This window comes from Gossypium raimondii, chromosome 7 (assembly GCF_025698545.1).
Source record: "Gossypium raimondii isolate GPD5lz chromosome 7, ASM2569854v1, whole genome shotgun sequence".
NCBI classification, from domain to species: Eukaryota; Viridiplantae; Streptophyta; class Magnoliopsida; order Malvales; family Malvaceae; genus Gossypium; species Gossypium raimondii.
The window spans coordinates 32,545,112-32,565,964 of NC_068571.1; the positions used below are offsets into that span (position 1 = coordinate 32,545,112).

A 20,853-nucleotide genomic window follows, 5' to 3' on the forward strand; every position below is an offset into this window, starting at 1 on the left:
TTTTCTATGTTCAACTGTTTTTGGTGCTACAATTCAACTTCAAATCAAAAACATTCATAGAATGTAGCGAACAGTCAACGAGAATGAAAAAGAAGAAGAAGACAAATGTCTCTTTATCTCATTCAACTGTGTATGTTCTGGTCCTGTTCCCCGATTACATTTGAAATCAACAATTCATGCAAAATTATAAATCCATTTACTTATAATATTTTCCTTTGGCCAAAAGCATAACGTTAATTAATGACAAAAAATTATAAGAATTGTGATGCACCTCACGACCAATAAGGGGGCTATTGAAAAAATAGTGTTGGGAAACTAAGTACCAAAATAATCATTGTCCTCAATATTGTCTATCATGAATACCATTTGTTTAAAAGTTCCAAGAGAAGCACGGCGGCTGAGTCCTTGGCCTTCTTAACACTAGGCATTGGCTCACCTATGCATTCATCGGTCCACCCCCTGTCAGTGGTGTTAACCTTGACAGCAAAAGTAAATCTCTTTGCATGGGCAGGGCCCCCTTCATTCACACACCTAAAGATGACGCATCAGATCAGTTGCATGTTGCTGTCCAAATATAAGAGGAAGAAAAGGTACCAACTGTAATTTCTCACCAATAGAAGGGCATAGGCCAGTTTCGACGCAGGCAGATATCATTCAATGTTTGTCTGGTAAATGTCTGGTTGCCATTCTTCTTTTTCCCATTCTCCTCACATTTCTCCTTAGCTTCAGCTGTTTCTTTCTCCTTCAGAACAGCAAGTGCATTCCTTGCAGCTAGTTTCTGTGCCATCTTCTTTTGGGGATTCTGAGCAACTCCAACCTGGACCCCATCAATGAAAACCTCCACAGTGGCCAAATTGCCACTTCGACTGGCTTTGTATTCCAAGCCTTCAGCTTGTTGTTGGCATCGTTCTTGTAGTTCCCGGACAGGATGCATCGGCAATGTCTCTGGAGTCACCATGGGATGCAACAGAGGTTGAAAAACCTGGAAAGCAAGATCATTTTGTTCTCTTATCAGATTGTCTTGTTAGCGTGTGTATACATATAGCAGTAAGAAAAGTCGGTCCCAAACTAACCCTCCAGACAACTGCAGTGTCACGTCCACTGTCGAGAAAAATGGCACCAGCAATGGATTCAACAATATCTCCAAGAACTTTTGGTGCTTTGCAATCTCCCAATCCAAAAGAGTTGAAACCCGGCTTTAATAACTCATCCTGAACTTCCTTCACGAAGTCCCGAATCTGAAATAGAAGCCAAGGGTACCAAGTCAGAAGGAACCCACCCATGTGCAGAACAGACATTGATATGGGTTAAACTGGCACCTTCACATTAAACAAGCAAAAGTGAAGGAATCAGATAGCAAACCTGTTTCTCAAGGGCACTTGATCCATGCCGAAGGTGCACATGCAACAGGTGCTTTACTGCAACACGTGCAAAGTTTTCATTGTTTACGGCAGCAGCACGCAAATCAGTCAAGCGACCTGGAGGCAAATTGGTGTATGTAAAAAACAAATGTCTTGTGATAAGATGATCCAAGACTGCATCACCAACAAACTCCAAACGCTGGTAGCAGGATACTCCCGATGATGGGCGTGAAGCATGAGTAATAGCTTCCACCAACAAGGCCCTATTTTTAAACTCGATTTTCAATGCACCTTCTAAGGCCTCAAAATTTACACTCCTGAGTATGCTTTCTGGAACATTAGATGGCTTCACTATAGAGTCCATCTCATCAGGATCAGACTCCACCTGGATCCCAATCCATTTCATGAGGTGGTTAGCTGCATGCTTGCCACCTTCAACATAATAAACTCCAATCAGTGCTTCAACCACATCTGCTAAGGTCTTGCTAGAGAGGACTCTATAAGAACTTGAGTCACTCTCAATCTCACCATCTTCCATATCTTCATCTTCAAACCCATTACCATGTACTTTTACTGGTAAAACATCAGCAGTTGCATGTTCTTGATCAAATAAGGACGTGTCACCATCTTTTGTATCCTCGTCAAAGACTGGCAACACCCCAGGAGCAGCCCATCTAGATGGTGCAAAGCGATCTGCTTGGATGTATGATTGAAGTCCCTTATTTAATGCATATTGATACAATACCATGTTACTCACCATTTGTTGTCTCATCCTGGTCAGTTGACCTTCATGTTTCTGGGGATATTTAAGAAACAGAAAACGACTGACTACCCATTTCAAGTAAGCATCCCCAAGAAGCTCAGCCCTTTCATAGCAAAATGTCTCCTGACAAGAAGCAGCAGTCAAAGCTTCCAAAATCTGAACATATAAAAGAAAGACACAATTTATTAATCATCTGAAAGCTGCTTGGAATTGATCAGCCAGAGAAAAATATCACACCTTTGAAGCAGGGACCGGAAATTGTATTATGTGCTTAAGTTGAATTGCAAGAAGCATGCTCTCAACCCTCCTCATAATAGAGGGCAACCTCTGGGCACCTCTAACAAGTGATCCAGGAAGTGGATGAACAAAACATAGCTCAGGCGGAAGAAACACGTAGTATGTTTTGTCAAGTGCCTCCTCCGATTCACCTTCATATGGTACACACATTAGGTTTAGCAAAAAAATGACCATAACCGATGCAAACCTCACGTTAGACACAAGCATAATTTTTCTAAATAATACCTTCTGAGTGCTCAAATCGAGGAGATAAGAGATTCTTGCAGTATGAAACACCACGACCTCTTATCAAAGCTTGTTGCTTGCAGCTCAACTCAACACCATACCTGGAAACAATATATAGAGGACTCAATAGCCTAATGCAACTTTGTTGTGCGGGAAGAAACAGAAAGCATATTTGATCTGTAAGGACATCCAATACTATCAGGTGGAAATGTGACAAAAGCTCACATATTCAGCACCTAAAAGTAGTCAACCATGTCCTCGACAGAGTAGGACATGCTTTCCTATTCTACACGCACAACTGAGATACATTTAGGTTATCTCATCCATTAAAAAGAAGCAATTAATAGGCAGGCAATTGCTATTTCTAATATTATTAAGCCGTAGGGAAGAAAATAGGAATTTAAAGGTAAGAGATATCAAATTCATACTTCAGCTTATAGTAATCGGCATATGAGCTGTACTCGACAGGACCAAGATAGCCCTCTTTCCTCGGAAAGGAGGTCTCTGCTGACATGTCATAGCATATTGTATCTACATAAAACCTCTTCCCCGAATGAGCGGCTGTTATTATTCTTCCAACAAGATCTTCTGCACGTGCAACACCATCAGCCATTATCAATTTGCCTTTGGTCCAATCCCCTTGTACCTCGATCGTATCACGACTAGGAACCACCCCGGTAGCTTTAACAACATCAAATGGGGCTACGGCTCCTCTGATACCATAAGTAGGATGAGGTTTGTGCCCAAAAGCCAGGCCATGACGCAATTTCCCAAATCCGTACTCCCTTCTGTCACCACCAAGTGTCCTCTCATTTGTCCCAAGGAAAACATCTGGCCTAGCTCTCTGAAGGGGATTGCTCCACGCATTTGTAGTGATTATATTATCTACCAAATCCCAATCAACTTCTTTTATAGGATCTACAAACTTATCGCCAACCACAGGGACAAACAAATATGCCTTGGCAGGATCCCAAGGAGTAGTGGCAGGATCAACATCCACATCCAATACAATGCTCATCATTCTTACGTGAAAATTTTTAAGGGATGCCATCTGCACATAAGCAAAATTGTAAGTTATACCATAAGCATAGTCTAGTACAAACAGCAAAAACATCTCAAATAGTAATCATTATTCAAACAATTTAAACAGAAACTCACCTGACTTTCAGTTATATCTATTGATCCCCTGAAGACAAGAGATGCCTTTGTTATCATGGCTCGAACGATAAATAGATCCACCGACATCGATAACACCTAAATGGTGACAAATGTTGTTTGAAATTAAAATCCTATTTACCAAATACAAGTTATGCTCATACTGAAAACAACAGAAATTACCTCTGCATCCAGCTCTTTGCCAAAAAGTACTGCAAAATCTGAGACTTTAGTTAAGAATGGATCTTTTGAAGAGCCATTATTTACACATTTGATAGTATACATGTACAGACGATGTATTTTGGAGTCATCAACACCATCTCTTCCAGATAAAATCCATTCTCCCTGTGGACCCAAAAGCATTATAAACTTGAAAGCAAAAGGCATATTTGTTAAAGGACATGTTTTTTTTTCCCTCTCCACATCATCCCTCCACCTTCATAAGCACAAAAGAAGGCAAATCCCATTACAATACATACGTACTAGACTGTAGTCTTACCAGCATTGAAGCTCCCTAGAAAAATGTTGCCAAAATCATAATCTATGTTGCTTTTAACCAAAACTTCAGGAACAAGGCAATATTGGTGTAATGAACCTAGCTCTCACGCAATCTATGCCAGAATACAAGCTTCTTTTTTTTTTTTGGGGGGGGGGGGAGGGAAGGGGTGGGGAGAGGGTCATCGGCAGATTGCAAGACGTGATCCTCCTTTTATGTCTATGATTTACTTTCCAAAGTCGGCCATTACTTTTCATATGGCTGTTCGGCAGCCAAAAGTATACCAACACTAACACATACTACTATTTAATAACCAGAAAAACAAAGGAACAGGCACTTTGAACTTTGATGAGCGTATAAGTATTGATATAAGGTTTGTATGAGCAACAGAAAGGAAAACTTGGTCAAATTATAAAGACGAGGAGCTCAGCAAGTTGGAGGGGAGAAACTATCCAGTCAACAGCATTATAAAGGTGGCAGAACATAAAAATAGACACATGCACTAGAATGCATCTCAAAAATGAGAAAAGAAACAACTAACAAGGCATGCAACAAACCGCTATAACATATCCACAGAGGGGCCTAACCTGGAGTATATCTGCTACACCTTCTGGATAGAATTCTCTATGCCTAGCAGTTCCAGGAAGTGGGTCTCCTTCATCATTCTGGTCAACCTTCTCTGCTTCTTCCCCGCTTCCTTTGTCGGGCAAGAGCATATCAGTAAATGCTCCCATCTCATGGAGCTTCTTGCAAGCAGCCAAACATACAGCCTACATGTTACATGTGTTATGGACATCAGAAATACTCTGAATATAAATTTGATAAACAAGTAAATGGTGACAAGACAGCATAGCATGCCTGCTGGGCAAGACGCATAGAACTGCACATGGGACCCTCGAGCTCTTCAAATGGTGCATTACAGGGGAGCTGAAGCTTGCAAGAATATTCAGTTGGACCCCCTGGCTTCTCATGCTTCTTCATAATAAACTCAGGACGAAGTATTGAATATCTAAAAGCCAAAAGCAATGCCACCTAAGTAAAAGAAAGAACCACAATAGAAACGAAAACAAATGTCTCTATCTTATAAGGAGTACAAGACCTGTCACTAGGAAGCTGAGAGCAGTAAAAATGGACTAGTCCAACAGCAGAATTCAAGCTAACAATGGCACCAGTTGATTCAACCTGGTACACAGTACCTGGTACCATATCCACCGAAATCAACCTCGAAGTATCCTTCAAATGACTAAGGTCGGTTCTCTCAATTGCTTCTTTCCGCAAGGTCTCCTCACTATTCCTCGCATTCCTTAGGAATGTAGCATGCGATAAATTTCCTCTGTAAACAGCATGAAAGTTAGTTTGTCTGGATCAGTTTTTGTAGAAAGAAAATGATTAAAGACCAAACCCAACAAGTACCTCTCAACCATCAAGATGTAATCTGACCCAGGCTTCCTTGCACGACCTCTAGACTGAATGTATGCCAAAACAGTTTTTGCAAGATCAAAACGAATGACAACATTGCATTGCCGAATATCCAATCCTTCCTCAGCAACACTAGTTGCAACTAACAATGTCACCTACAATAGAAAGTAAAAGCATTTATCAAATGTCTATATTTGCATGATTCAGATCTTTCATCAGCTGAAGAGAGGAAGCATGGAATATGAACATACACGACCATCACGGAATTTAGCAATTGTATCCTGCATTTGTCCGGTCCGCATTTCTTGACTATTGTTGTGCCCAATTAAACTTGCACACCTGATGAAACTCAGAGACGGAAGCTCTGCAAAAACCTGTCCATTCAAAAAGAAGTAAAAGAAGCATTCCTAGGAAACAGCAAGGGGGTGAAATCTATCATTGAATATGATTAAAGCAAGACAATGGTTCTACCTTAGGAAGAACTAAAGCAGCCACAACTCGCTCAACAAAGATGATTGCTCGAAAATCCTCTGTGTGCTGATACTTCAGAAGTATTTTAATCAATGACTGTACTTTCGGGGTCACTTTTCCATCTGCTACAGCCGCTCCAATGATCACATCCACATGCTCTCCACCAGAGACAACTATGACAAAACGGTACATGAGTTGAGAATACACACCAAAATGTTTTTAAAATATCTTTTGTTTAGAAACATCTACAATGATAAGAATTTTCCTTAAAATGGATGACAAGAAACGCAACACAAGCAAGTAAACAATGCATGTTTTGTTCTACTTAACGTTGTATACATTCAAAACCTGAGGATATCCTTTTCAATTATATGTCAGTCTCAAAATGTGCTGGCAAAAAAAAAAAAAGTAAAAGAAAGGTAGAAAATTAAAGAAAAGACACACCATGACTGTCAGGGAGCTCTCCTTCCTCAATCTCATCAGTATTGGTCCCATCTTGAGCATTACAGTTCTCTGCTTCTGCATTGTTCATGTCTTTTTCAGTAACAGCTCCCTCTGATAATTGGCATTGTAAGAGGGAAACAACTTTGTTTAGGTAAGATTCTTGAAACTTGACATCAAGCTGGTAGTTTGCCCTCTCATCATTTTGCAAAGCTGTCAGAAAAGATTGTGCAACCTGAAAAAGAAAGGCAATGAAAGGAAACAACCAAGATCATTTCTGCACAACCAAGAAAATAAGAAAAAGTTGTGGTAACCTTAATTACTTAACACATATGATACCTTATAAGCACACCATTGGCCCAGTTCACCCAGTGCATAATTAACAGCCCTCAACTTTTGTATCAAATTAGCAGCTCCATCACTTTCTGTTCTTTCAGATACACCATAAACTTGGTGAAGCTCTTCCTTGGCTCCTGCATCTCTAGCTCCCATGAACTGCCATTTACTTCTTCTAGAGCTTGACTGTGCAGCTTCTTCAACTGTTGCTTCCATTTGTTTTATTTGTTCATGGAGGGACCATAAACTGGCTGCTTTGTCATACTCTACCACAACTTCTGAAGGCATTGGCACATGTTTCTCGAGTTCCTTGCGGTCTTTGATGGTACAGACTACAGAATCCAGTTTGCTTTCTAGATTACGAATTTTTATAGCACAATCAACTTGACTTGAAACACCTGAATATAACATTTCAAAATATGAGTTAAAGGGGGAAATTTTCTTATAATCAAGTGAAAGAAAATTTTGAAAGAGAGACCGCCCTTGGTCTCAAACAGAGATAAATCTGAAGAAGACAACTACTAGAAAACAAAAATATACCCTTCAAGTTAACAGGAGAAGCGGTCATTCCAAAAACAGAAGGTCTCTTCTCCTTTGGTGTTGTATGATAGAATTCAGACATAACCAGTGAATACGGATGTTTCTTCACAGCATGATGACACTCGTCCAGGATAAGGAGATTGATTGATTCCATTTTAATTATGCTGTGTCTCAAAATATTCAGCAGAATTTGAGCTGTCATAACCAAAACCTGCAAGAAAGACATCAAATGAGCGAATCTTATGGACATATAGACAAGAGTCATATATGCAAATGAACAGCTACCAAAGACTCAAAAAGATACAACCATTTGAGGATATCTATGCTAGACAGCCTACTAAAGATGGTTCAATTACATACAGATAGACAAGAATTTATAAGCTCATAATACCTTGTTAAAAGAGTAAAAAAGAAATAAAGGGTGCTGAATGTGATAAAGGTATACCAATATTAATAGCTCCACTCAGTTCCAACTCTATAGATTAGGCATATAAGGATCTTGCTAATGGTCGAGAACCATATTTCAATTTAAAGCTTTGTTATGCTTTCCCTCTTTTCCTTTTAGGACAGGACAAAGGGTGGATCACTGATATTTCAACTAAATCCCAGTTCTGGCAAGTACACATTTAAGGATCTTGCTAGAATTTGAAAGCTATATCAACATCATCCCGTTCCTTCAACAAAATTGAGCAAAAGGACATTGGTTCAAAAATCTATCCTAAGTAATTTACGAGTAAACTAACTAGGTAAAGCTGAGTATACTAAAAGTGTTACCAAAGACTGGATACAGAAACACTTTTGTATCGCTCATTATAATGTCATATCTTAAAATTACTAAAGTACCGTACCGCATTGTGCTTTAGTGCCGACTAGCATTACAATAACGAAATTACTTGGAACATTAGAAAAGCTCAAATGACAGTAAAGCAGGAATTTTCACAAAAGGAAATTGACAAGCTACCTGTTTTGATTCAAACTCGCGCAGCCACCTACGAGCATCCCAAAAATCTTGACCCATCTCCCCACAATAATGACCGACTTGGAAACCAGTTCTCTCGCGAATAACTTCAGCTTGCTGAAAATGGAAAATAAAAAATAATAATAAACTGAACCTGGAAACAACAGAACCAATCAAATCTTAAAAGAACACTGACATTCTATAATTTGACTACCTGATAAACTAGTGGAACTTTAGGAACCAAAAAGACAGAGAGCATTTTTCTGTTGTGCTTTTGTAAATCATCAGAAATACTTTTCATGAGGAGAACAGCAATGAGGGTCTTCCCTGCCCCGGTTTCAAGGAATGCAATTGTGTTTTTCCTTTTTGCCTGCTCAAGAACATCCAATTGATATTGACGAGCTTGCTCCTCCAAGAGTTTTTCCTTCGGCTGCTCAACTTTCTTCTCCATCTTTCCATTGCACTCGGGAGTTTTGTCATTAGCCACCTTCCCTTCTCTTTGCCGATCTGCTTCCCAAGTACCCAGCCTAAAAACCATCTCATTGGACCCTGACCGTTCCCTCTCCCAATAACCCCTTGGTTCTCTCTCTCTCCCATCCCTCCTATTGCCACCATAATAATGTTCTCTTCTCCTAACATGCTCTCTATCTCTCCGATCAATTTCATCCCAATCTCGAACCCTTTTCCTAGCAAAACATCTCTCCCTATCCCGGGGATAATATTGACCTCTACTAGAATACTGCCTATCACTCTTGCAGCCATTCGCACGAGCCCTCTTGTTACACCTCTCTTCACTATCTAAACCCCTATCTCTCGACTCGGATGACCTTTTATCGTCTCGATGAACTCCATTATCCTTATTAGAATAATCAAATAAACTGGAATTACTATCATCGCAGCTTTTTTCCTGCCCTTTGCTTCCAATCTTTTTTTCAACTCCATTAGATGGCGGAACTGAGTTGTCAGGTAAATCCTTGGAAACCCCAGAGAGCTCATTGGGAGACCATCCATCTCCAGCAACGGGGTCGTGAATTCCATTTCCATTGACGACAGAGCTATCACTGTTACTTCCCACCGGAGGAAGTCCCACGCCGTTCTTGAAGCTATCGAGAATGTGATCAATTCCTCCAAAGAAATCTTGATTGGAAGTATTGTCAACGGAGTCTTGAACTATAGGAGCATCGAAATCAACAAAATCGCTAATCAAGTCGCATGATATGTCCTCACAAGCATCCAGCCAGTAAGATGACCCATTGCCACCAGAAACCCTACCTTCTTCCTCCATCAATAAATTGCCCAGAACTCGGATATCCCACTTAAAAAAAAACAAAAAAGGGAAAAGAACCAAGAGCAAGAAGAATTATAAAAAAAAAACCCAGAAGAAGAGAAAGAAAGCAATAGTTTTTATAAAGATTCAGGAAAAAAAACAGAGAGAAGAAAAAAGAGTGAGTGAAGACACAGATTAAGAGTAGATAGACCGCAGGAAACACGCAAGAAGTGTAGTTAAGGAAGGGGATTCATTTAAAAAAGTGAAACAGAAAATTGAAGGGGAAAAAAAACATAAAACCCCACCAAAACTTTTATGTGTGATTCTTAGATTCTACGGTCTATCAACGCCTATTCTGTTATCTTCCGTTTCTCTTTTATTTGACTCCCTTCAAGCGTGCGCCTTTCTCAGTTTTTTGCTTTCCTCCCCCACTCTTTCTTTGATTCTTCTGGGTTTTAGCTCTGTTTTCTCTACGAAAGAGAGATGGAGAAACAAAATTAAAATAATAAAATAATAGTAAAACCCAAAACTATGGGTTTCTTTCCTTACAATTTACAAAGAAACTTCTGTGACTTGAGGCGGTTCTGTTTTTCCTTATAACTTTTCCGAACTCGAAAGTACAGAGCAACAGTGCTTCAACCAATATGATAACGCCACGTTTGACCCAACAAGGGTTCCCGGATTACGTGGTGATTTGTGAGTGGATGGCAGGATAGGGTTTTATTGGAACTACGCTCTTCACTGTTCAGTTGCGTTACCGTAGGGAGCGGGGAGATGTTAAGTGTTCTCTTTTTGGCTACCAAGGACATGAGAACAGCAACGCATATGGAAAAGAACAGACACGTGTCAAACAGTTGGAGTCCACTGGTAGAACCCAGCAAAAAAGAAAGCTTCTGCAAAGGTCAAAGATGATGGAACATTCTCAGCCGTTCGATTTATTCTTCATAAAGAAAAAATAATTATAACAGGGGAATAGAATAATTATTCCCCTTAGATCAGGCTGAATATTTTTTTATCCTATGAGACCAGAAACTTTGCCTTTGGTGGGTTGGACACAGCGAAAACCAATTGGCCTTTGGTGTAGTGATTGGGTGAATTTTGTTTTGGGTGGCTCCACTTTTTCTTCTTCTCATTACAATTAAATGTTTGCATTTATTTCTCACACATTCCATATGAGAAAATCTTGTGATTTTGGGAGAAACGAAAATATGGATAGGAATGTTTGTTAAGGTTATTTGGGTATTCTATTTCTATTAACAGTTCCATTATAGGAATATGTTCCTTCTGTTAAATTTATTAATCAACTTTTTTTTATATTTATTGATTACATATTAAATTAATACTAATTAGTTTACATACCAAAAACAAGATTTTAATAAAATAGTTTTTGTTACATAAAAAGTTTGTGATTTAAGGAATAAAGTAAGAGATTGTTTTAAATTGAAACTTATTAAATATCAATAAAAGCATGAATCAAAATATCTAATCTTTAACATTATCATTTTGATGGAAGAATAATAATTATATTATTAATTTCTTAACTAAATATTTAATGTAATAATTATATTATTAATTCCTTTTTTTCTAATTATAAAAGTTTCATTAAAAGGATGGGTGCAGCTGTGCATCATTCACACCTGCACATTTCAGTAGAAAACCAATAGACTAAATACCCCCTTCTCCAAAAGCTATAAAAGGAAATCCCCTCGCATGCAAAATAGTGAAAATCCGAATAAAATAATGCCGGCTAAGTTCAATATAGTTCCATCGGAGTGCAGCCAACAGCGTCCCATGAGCTAATACTCCCACTTCACCCCTCATCTCAACCTAATCCTGCATCTAGTCTAATGAGTTAGTCTATCATCGATCCGCCACTCAAATCTCAGGTACCTTTGCCAGAGCCTCCTCCACCCAAAATAAGCTTTCTTCCCTGTCAAACGCTTCCTTAGCCAGCTGGTGCGCCGCCCAATTACCATCCCTTAAAGTATGTTTGACTTTACAAACTAAGAATTGGGAGTTGAGAGACCTTGTATCATTAATATAAGCAGTTACACTAGAATGATCCACGCTGTTAGATATGATCCATTTGATTACCATCCGAGAGTCACCCTCCAAGACCAAGCGCTGAAACCCCATATCTTTTGCAAATTGCAGGGCCTTCACACATGCAATGGCTTCAACGGCAAAGACAAGGGGAACGAAGCAACTTGTATGAACAAAAGCTCTCAAAATCATTCCACTATTTTCTCCCGCAATCACCTTTGTGCTGGATGTATTAGAAGCGGCTCTGAAGCCCACATCAAAGTTCACCTTGACCATATTAACCTCCGGTGGCTCTCATTCGGTTGTATAACCATCTCGTGGCTCAGGTATGGCTCTTGCAACACTTTTTGTCTCAGTAATATAGGACCGAATAAACCCCGAAATTCCATGAATTGTCTCTTTCTTTCGTTCATGCACCCATTTGTTCCTTGCAGGCCACAGAGCCCAGTAAATAGTGATAATCGTTTTGCATTCATTCATATTACTTTGTTTCACTAAGCGAGCTAATTGGTCATGAAAATCCACACTTTATTACGAGGTATACTAGACAATGTTGAACGCTACCCTGACCCTTCTTCCTAGATCACAACTTGTTATCGCATGCACTATTGTTTCCATCGCAGCATTACAAAATGGGCAGATGAGGGAAGTTTCCACACATCTATTGTATAAATTACACATTGTAGGCACAAATTCTTAAAAAGTCTCCACAACATAATTTTAAGTTCCAACGGACACGGAACTTTCCAAATTTTACAGTAAAATTCTTTGTAATTCTGCGAATACCTAGCGATGATTCTTTCCTCAAGTCCCTTTGCTACCAAAAGCTTATAGCCGCTCGTACTGTGTATTCTCAAGTTTGCTCCCCTCAATCAAGCATACGTATCCTAGCTCACCGTAATTGATAGGGGAACACAGAATTTAACGAGTTTCATTAGAGGTAAATCCTAAGTTAACAAACTGCTCATCCCAAGTTTTGTTCCGTGCATTAATCAAATTAGACACCCAATGTATATTTGTTCTAATATTTGTCTCATAAACGAAAATAAACAAATTAATTGAAAGACTAATGTGTCGTCTATCAAGTCCAATTGAGGAGATACTTTATCTTGAGTGTCGGAGCGAATGATTCTCAGAAGATAGAAATATAGATGTGATTAATTAGACTGATAATATATCGGAAATGACCCAAGTAGAATAGATCTTGTATCTCTTTATGGATTTATTCATTTGTGACGTTCATAGTGTGACATACATTAATCCTGAGTGGATGTTGAACTATGTATGAGTGACTCGTATACTTTGATGTAAGTAAAAGTTTGAGTTCAAATAGATAAGAAAATGAAAGTTGATGTGTGGAGTATACAACTTATGCAATATGTAGCATCATTTATTGTAGTGAAATTCATAGCCCAAAAAATAGATAAATGATATCCTCTCATCGACATTACATGATATATGAAAAGTAAATGTGGTCACGGTTTATTCGTCTTTGTGGTAAATGACTTGATTACTATTTGATAGTTATTAACTTTTCATGAAAGAAGATGTATTAGTTACTATGAAATAAAATAGAATCATACTAGGAGAACGGATTTATCCCCAAGAAATTAAGGATATCCTATAAGGGTAACAAACTTATGAGAAGGTCACTAGATGAGCACTGATTGAGTAGCTTTTGTTATGGAATGTAATAAGAGAGAGCTCAGTCACGATACTATAGTGGAATGACTTCGTGACTAAATAAGTTTATAATTAATAGATGAAAAGCTTAAACTTAATTACAAAATTTTTGGGCCCTAATTACATATGTCCAATTGGTCCCTCTGCTAGATCGTTGAAACCAAAAATCAATTGCATAAAGAACCAAATGGATAGAAATTGATGGAAATGATACATTTAGAGAAATGAGTCACATTCGCAAATGAATATGTTTTTTCTTGAGTATAGAAATGACTTGAGAATTAATTTAAGTTTTTCAAATTACTATTTAATTAAATAATTTAATTTCAAAAATAAAATAAAATAAAATAGTAAAATATGAAAATTAAATATATTTTCTCATAGATTCTTTTACAATGAAGTTGTCGTGCCTTTCTGTAATTAAAATTAGGTTGAAAAATTAATTTAATTTAATTTAAATAAATAATATTTATTTTAAGAAATAGAAAAACATGTATTGGATTGGATTAAATTATAAAATCTTAGGTTAAAAGTCTGGAAATCATATATAATTGGATTCAATACAAGAGAGACACAAATCCCCTCATATTACATATGAGGGGATATAATATGACGGGCAATAACCCTAGTGTATTTATCTAAGGTGTGCCGCCCCCTCTTCTAGTTCAACCTGAAAGTAGAGAAAATTTATTTTTCAAGTATAAATTATATTTTCTTAGAATAACAATTCTGTCGGTTTATATTGAGAGAGAAATACTTTCCTACTGAAAGTAATAAATCATTTTTGGTTATGTGTTTGGTTCGTAATTGTTCGAGCCCATAATCGAAGCAATTTGTGGTACGAGAATAGCAGAGAAGGTTGTTCAGTTGAAATTTAGGGACGTCTAGGATCCGTTTTGCACAAAGCACATGTATTTTTCAGGAAAAAGTTTATTATTATAAATATCACAAACCAGCTTGGTTTTCAAAATTTTAATTTTTCATTGTGACAGAAAGCCGTTTTTTGAACAGGATTTTTCCAACACAACCATCTAAGCCAAATTGAGACTACTTCACCCATGCCAATCTACCACCCATTCTCATTTCTAACAATCGTTGTGCACTCCAAATGCTCCGCTAAGTAAGCGATGGGTAAGCACCTAGCCTTGATCTCATGAAATCCTTCGTTGGGAAATATTTTGCTTTTAGTATCCCTAACACTATTAAATCTAGTCGCGTTAATAAATGCCAACCTTGTCGAACCAGTAACGTAATATTAAATTTCCCCAAGTCACAAAAGCCCATACCTCCATCCTCTTTTAATTTGAACATATCAAGCCAATTGCACCAATGAATACCACACCTAGATTGTGAATGGTGCCACAAAAAATTACCAATAATGCTTTCCAGATATTTACTAAGGCTTGATGGTAACAAAAAACATGACTTAGTATATGTAGGCATTGCTTGTAGAATCAATTTAATAAAAATTTCCTTACCTTTGTGAGACAACAAACAAACATTCAATTGTTAGCACTAACCCACATCCAGTCCTTCAAACCTCGAAAAGCCTCTGACCTCTTAAGCCCTACTATAGTAGGGAGTCCCAGGTAATTCTCCGAGTTATTGGTAGTTCAAACATTCAAGATATGCAAGACTAAATCTTTGATAGTAGTAAGGACATTGGCACTAAAGAATATTAAAGATTTCTCAAAGTTCACACATCAGCTCAAGCAAGCCTCATACTTCTTAATAGTATCATGTACCACTTTAGCTCTTACCTCAGATGCTTCCCCATACAAAATACTATTATCTACAAAAAAATAAAAACAAATGGGATACTCATAGACTTCCACGACACACTTGAGCCCCTCAAAGTCACCCCTTAGGTGCCATACATAACAAGGTGAAAAAACCCTTGCTGCAAATTAGAAATAGGTATGACCTTAAAGTGTCCCATTAACGCAACCCTCTTGTTGAGATGATTTTACTAGTAGACTATCCATTCACCATAACATTATAAGAAGTAAATGATATACAATGCATAACCAGGAAAACCTATGTAGAATCAAATTCCAATTTAAGCATCATTGGCTCCACAAAGTGCCATTCCACCCTATCATACGCTTTACTCAAATCCAACTTTAGTACAAACGATCATTTTCTCCCCATTCTCTTCCTTTTAAAAGCATGAAAGATCTCATATGCTACAAGAACATTACCAGAGATTAGCCTGCCTGGAACAAATACAATATACACAATGTCAATACAATAATGTGAAATTAATTAAAACCGATTAACTAAAACTTTGGAAATAATTTTATAAATTGTTGTACATAAGCTGATTGGCCTCAACTTTTCTATAGTTGTCGGATTCAGCACCTTTAAGATTAAAAGAAAGGTAGTTCAATTGATGTCCTTAATTGATCTTTACCTATTAAACACATCCAAACAATAAGTCTCAACCTCTCTTCCTATTATATGTCAGTATTTTTGAAAAAATAACACGAGCATCCCATCCATTCCTAAAGCCTTAGTTGGAGGAATCTTTTTAACTACCTTCACTATTTCCCTCAACTCAAAAGTTATTGTGAGTGCATTGTTCATCTCATCCGTAACAAAACGTTGAACTCCTGACAGTGAACATGACAAGTCTCCTCACCCCTGTGAAGTAAAAAACATAGAAAATAGTTATAAGCAATTTGCAACATTCCCTCCATATCTTCCATCACTCCACCATGGCCACATTCCAAACAATTCAACTTGTTAGTCCACCTCTATTGAAATGCAAATCGGTGAAAGAAAACTATATTTTTATCCCCTTACTTAATTCAATTAGCCCTCACATGTTACTCCCAAAACATTTCCTTTCTATATACTTCTAATCATAAACCCAATTGTACATCAATAATTTTAGCATACACATCATCATTAATCAACAAGTCATTCAATTCATTTAGACGTTGCTACAGCGAATGAGCCTTTGCTCGACAAACTTATTGTCACTGCCGATTCCACATCTCCAACCCCCAACCCAAATGCTTTATGCACTCTGGTAATTTCCCCTGTTGCTCCTACTAAAATCTTTCAATTACCACATCGTAGTAATTATCTAAAGTCCAAGACACCTTAAAGTGGAAATGTTGTGCATCTAGAGCATTCCAACCCGAAAAGCTTATCCTCCGATTTAAATTAGAAGTTGGAATTGGTCCCAAAACAAAATAGGCAAATGTTTGACACTAAAATCTAGAAATTGATTCCACCAACTAAGATTTGCTACTACTTTATCTAGTTTACAAGATCACAGTCATCTAAAGCTATAACAACTCGACTTTTAGTGGTATCGAAAACGACGATTCTGGAACCCCATTTTCGTAAACCAAGTTTGTAAATATTAATATATTTATGAGACTAATATATAAATATATTAAAGCTTGGTCTAGTAATTTTTCCGAATTGATATTTTATTAAGGTACAATTACTAAATTGTAAAAGTTTATCTTTTTAGATTTTTTAATGACTAAAGGACCAATTGAGTAATTAAACCATTTTTAAATGGTCAAACGGTGGTGGATGGTATTAAGAATCTACTAACCGTTAATATAAGTATTGATTAATTAAGTTAATATAAGTATGAAAGTTAAGTAAATGGATGTTATCATCCTTATTTCCTTCTTCTTCACCGAATGAACACAAAACGTAAATGGGAGAAAACCATTTTAGAATATCAAGCTTCGATCTCAATTGGCAAGCCATTTTAAGTCATTTTTTTGTAATTTTTATGTTTTAAGGTCATGAGAGCTTGATTTAGCTAGCTCGTGTACCAATTTACAAAACTGTTAAAGTTTTTAAAAGTTTCCATTGTTGATTTCTTGAAGAAAGTGGTGTTAAATTGTTATATTTGAAGCTTAGATTTGAAAATGGACTAGATTGTCTTGTTTAATTAATAGTTTTTGAACATAAGGACTAAAGTGTAAAATTAGATATTTGATGTAAAAATTTTGTAATTATAGATAATAGAGGTTCCTAAAAGGATGTAATTGAGATAGATTTTGAAACCGAAGCTCAAAATTAAAATTTATGGTTATTTCGGTTTTAGGAACTAAATTGAATAAAATGCAAAACTTTAGAGGGCATTTGAAAAATAAAATTGAACTGGTTCATGCATATAATAGGATGTTATAAAATGTTTGGTATTAATAAATTGAACCAGTTTATTGTATAGATCAGAATTGAACTAAACTGAAGATAATCAGGGAAAAGACAAAATTATTGAATAGCCCTTGAAGTTCCAATTGCTGATTTTTTTTAGGTAAGTTCATATGGTATAGTTGTGTTTAAGTTGTTGTGTATTTGAATTGTAATCATATATGTGTTTGGTTGTGAAATGGTATAAAGATGAGATTTAGACTAAATTGTCAAGGAATGTAAACATGTGTTAAAAATACCCGAGTAAACTTAGTAAAGGTTAGGATGCAATGACATGTCAATAGGGTATTGTGCACACTTATACAAATTTATTACATGTGATTATCGAGATCCAAAATTGGTTGCGGACTCGAAGATACATGTGACACAGGTTTAGCTTGGATTAGTAACCTGATGTCATTTTAAAGGTTTAGCTCGGACAGGTAGTCTGACATGAATATTTTCAGCTTGAATAAGCAATTAAATGTGTCATAAAGGTTTAGTTTAGACTAGTAACTTAACATGAATATATTTTGCTCGGACGAGCAACTGATGTGGTTGAGTACCTATGTATCCGATGTAACACCCTACGCCTGACCTGATTGTTGGATCCGGGTATGAAGTGTCACAGGTTAACCCGATTAGAAAACACACATTCTACTCTTCTATGAAGAAAAAACCATTATCCATTTTGGTGGATACCCCCTTTACCAGAACGATATTCATTTATGTTAAGACCACTTTTATTTGAAAGCACGATTTTAGAATATCAACCCGCCACATTTAAAGATTTAAAGATGCACATATTAATCTATGGTGGCTGCTTAAATTTACATCAATGAGTCATAAATAACGTTATGCTATCAAGGCTTCCGTTCAACATTCGAAGTGTTGAAAATAACATTCAATACAAATTAAAATTTTTAAAATGACGATTTCCAACAGTTGACCTAATGGCGATTTCCAACAATTGACCTATTACCCCCAACAAATACATGTTACTACACAAATGGCCACATACCTGGCTATATCCCTTTGATTACCACACTTAACCTAAAAGACAGAAGAAATTGGGTAAGTTTGTAAGAACTTAATGAGTTCCTAGGAAGAACAATCCCATCAGGATTACTACCAGACATTAAGAAAAAGGGATTCGACTAGTTTGTGATGGTTGGCAGATACATTACTCTGGTATGTAGACCAACTGGCAGATGATACCATAATCAAATCAGCTTATTGGCGAACAACACTAGTCTCTAAACTCATATATGACAGTCACGAGCACATCTGCTCCGCGAATACGCCACTAGTATGGACTTCCATTTATGACTGACATGCTTACTGTTTATGTTTTTATGCAACGTGCATCACCACATGCACCTCTTTTTCCACGTACCCTCTTCCTTGTGCTAGCTTTTGATCTCAGTTCTCGAAGAACTAATTTTTCTTGTATCTTCATATCTACTCAACTAAGCTATATAACAACATCACCTCCGTATCTTCCTAACTCCAATGCTTGTATGAATACATAAGTGTTCTCCCGTAAGGTCGGGTTTTCACCAATCACAGTTTGCATTTAAGTGCCATCCCGGAGGCAAAACATTTTATCCTGTATTATTTGTATCATAATATAAAATATCCCTCTGATACCTCCTTACACCTATCTAGATGCAAAGCTTGTGGACCAAGGAAGGAGTACTCCTACTGTGTATATACTAGGTTTTCCGGGGTTTGTTTACCCGTATTTAACCATGTATGCACTAACTCTTTTATTGGGTTTTTTCAGACATGAACACCAAAGACAATTTGACAAAGTCACTTACCTAACTGTACAATATTTAGGAGTACATGAATTAGCACAAATACCAGACACAAGGTATAAAGGAACTCACCAGAATACTTTACTTAGAGCTTTGTCTATTCTACTGGTTCTTTCCCTTTGTTATTAGGACCTTCTCTCATTTCTTTGGCCAAAACAATAAAACAACTTCTTTAATCATCGAAAATGACTAAAACTTTATGATTTAGCAAGAATCTATAGACATGCAAACAATTTTTGTGTAAAAATTTCCATCATACCCAATATTCCAAGAAATTCCTACCAATCCTTTCTTAAATTAGTTTTTATCTATCTAGTAAAGCTTAAAGGAAGGTTTAAAAATTTACCAGCAAACAACAAGCACAAAATTTCTCCTAAGCTTTTACAGTTAACACCTTTGTTAGCAAAGAAGAACTCTCCTAGTTTCGTCGATGATAACAAAGTTTAGTGGAGAAGATGAATCAGAAATCTTCTCTCTACTATCACATTATCCTATTTATAGATAACCCACGTCCAAATCCCAATCAGGATTATCTCTAATTATTACTCATTCTTGCATGCTTCCACTAATTAATCACATTTTACGAGGTTCTACAAGTGACCTGCTGTCAAATATAGTATTTAATTTGGGTCAATTCCACACTTAAGGATCTTATTTTCTAATAAATTTAGGATTTTAATTTAGTTTTCAATATTTAGGCCTTAGGATAAAAAGTTAATAAAAATAAGTGTTTTTAACACATTTTGTAGGTGTTTTAACCCAATAGACTGACACGGGCCTTAAGTTGTGCTAATTGGTTTAATTGAATGTGTAGGATGGATATATAAAGGCCCAATTGACGTGAAATCAAAGGTCGAGTGATGCATAAGCTTCCCGGGACATCAAAGCATCAAAGAAATGACACAAGGCAGTATTTAGGTGTCATGTCGCGCGACACAAGGCTGATGTGCTGCCCAAGTATTTCGGGATTATTTTTATCCGTGAAATCAAACTTATACGAAGACTTAGGATGTGCTGAAGACCTAATTTAGGCTGCCATGACCTCTATAAATAAGACATTAGGGGTTGAATATAATCAAGTTGTCTCAAATGCCTTAAAAAACCCTCGTAGTTTAGAATTAGTTTTAGTTATTTTTCTTTTCGGCTTTTTAAATACTTTCTTATTTTTCTTCTTGAATTAGTTTTGATTTAAGGACTTGTTTATTTAATTAAAGTATTCATTTTATATTTTCTGTTGCATTTGTTTTATTTCGTTATTCCAATTGAGAGATTTACTACTATGTTTCCCATTCGGTACTCAATCTACAATTATTCACATCTCTTTTCTTCTTTGAATCGATCATGTTTCTCACATAGTTTATTCATTCGAAGTTAAGATTATGAATAACATGAGTGACTAAATCCTTTAGAG

At 36.8% G+C, this 20,853-nt stretch overlaps 1 protein-coding gene and 1 long non-coding RNA gene across 3 annotated transcripts; one reads left to right on the forward strand and one right to left on the reverse strand.

Moving 5' to 3' along the window:
- Positions 1 to 84: 84 nt before the first annotated feature.
- LOC105795473 (endoribonuclease Dicer homolog 1) lies at positions 85 to 10,479 on the reverse strand. Of its 2 annotated transcripts, XM_052633407.1 has the most exons (22): positions 10,279 to 10,479; positions 10,035 to 10,199; positions 8,677 to 9,777; positions 8,466 to 8,579; positions 7,505 to 7,715; positions 6,968 to 7,362; positions 6,632 to 6,863; positions 6,188 to 6,360; positions 5,968 to 6,090; positions 5,711 to 5,871; positions 5,397 to 5,630; positions 5,156 to 5,306; positions 4,885 to 5,067; positions 3,985 to 4,146; positions 3,805 to 3,900; positions 3,075 to 3,697; positions 2,647 to 2,747; positions 2,362 to 2,552; positions 1,363 to 2,280; positions 1,074 to 1,238; positions 612 to 982; positions 85 to 531 (listed from the first exon to the last, which is right to left on the reverse strand). In XM_052633407.1, the coding sequence occupies exons 3-22, from the start codon at positions 9,745 to 9,747 to the stop codon at positions 354 to 356; spliced, it is 5,853 nt and encodes a 1,950-aa protein (XP_052489367.1). In that variant the 5' UTR covers positions 9,748 to 9,777; positions 10,035 to 10,199; positions 10,279 to 10,479; the 3' UTR covers positions 85 to 353. The 2 variants fall into 2 exon arrangements, with proteins under 2 accessions (XP_052489367.1, XP_052489366.1); XM_052633406.1 differs by having other exon boundaries at positions 8,677 to 10,479.
- A 910-nt stretch (positions 10,480 to 11,389) lies between these two features.
- Positions 11,390 to 20,581, forward strand: LOC128042295 (uncharacterized). The gene is made up of 3 exons (XR_008197451.1): positions 11,390 to 11,713; positions 11,884 to 12,098; positions 20,257 to 20,581. It is a non-coding gene; the product is annotated as an uncharacterized LOC128042295 (long non-coding RNA).
- The last annotated feature ends 272 nt before the right edge of the window (positions 20,582 to 20,853 follow it).

Excerpts from the sequence above, each read along its gene's own strand:
- LOC105795473 (XM_052633407.1), bottom strand. The coding sequence starts at position 9,747 with ATGGAGGAAGAAGGTAGGGTTTCTGGTGGCAATGGGTCATCTTACTGG. Across the intron at positions 8,580-8,676 it reads AAGTTCCACTAGTTTATCAG|CAAGCTGAAGTTATTCGCGA; the intron begins GTAGTCAAATTA and ends TTCCATTTTCAG. Across the intron at positions 2,748-3,074 it reads GCCGATTACTATAAGCTGAA|GTATGGTGTTGAGTTGAGCT; the intron begins GTATGAATTTGA and ends TATTGTTTCCAG.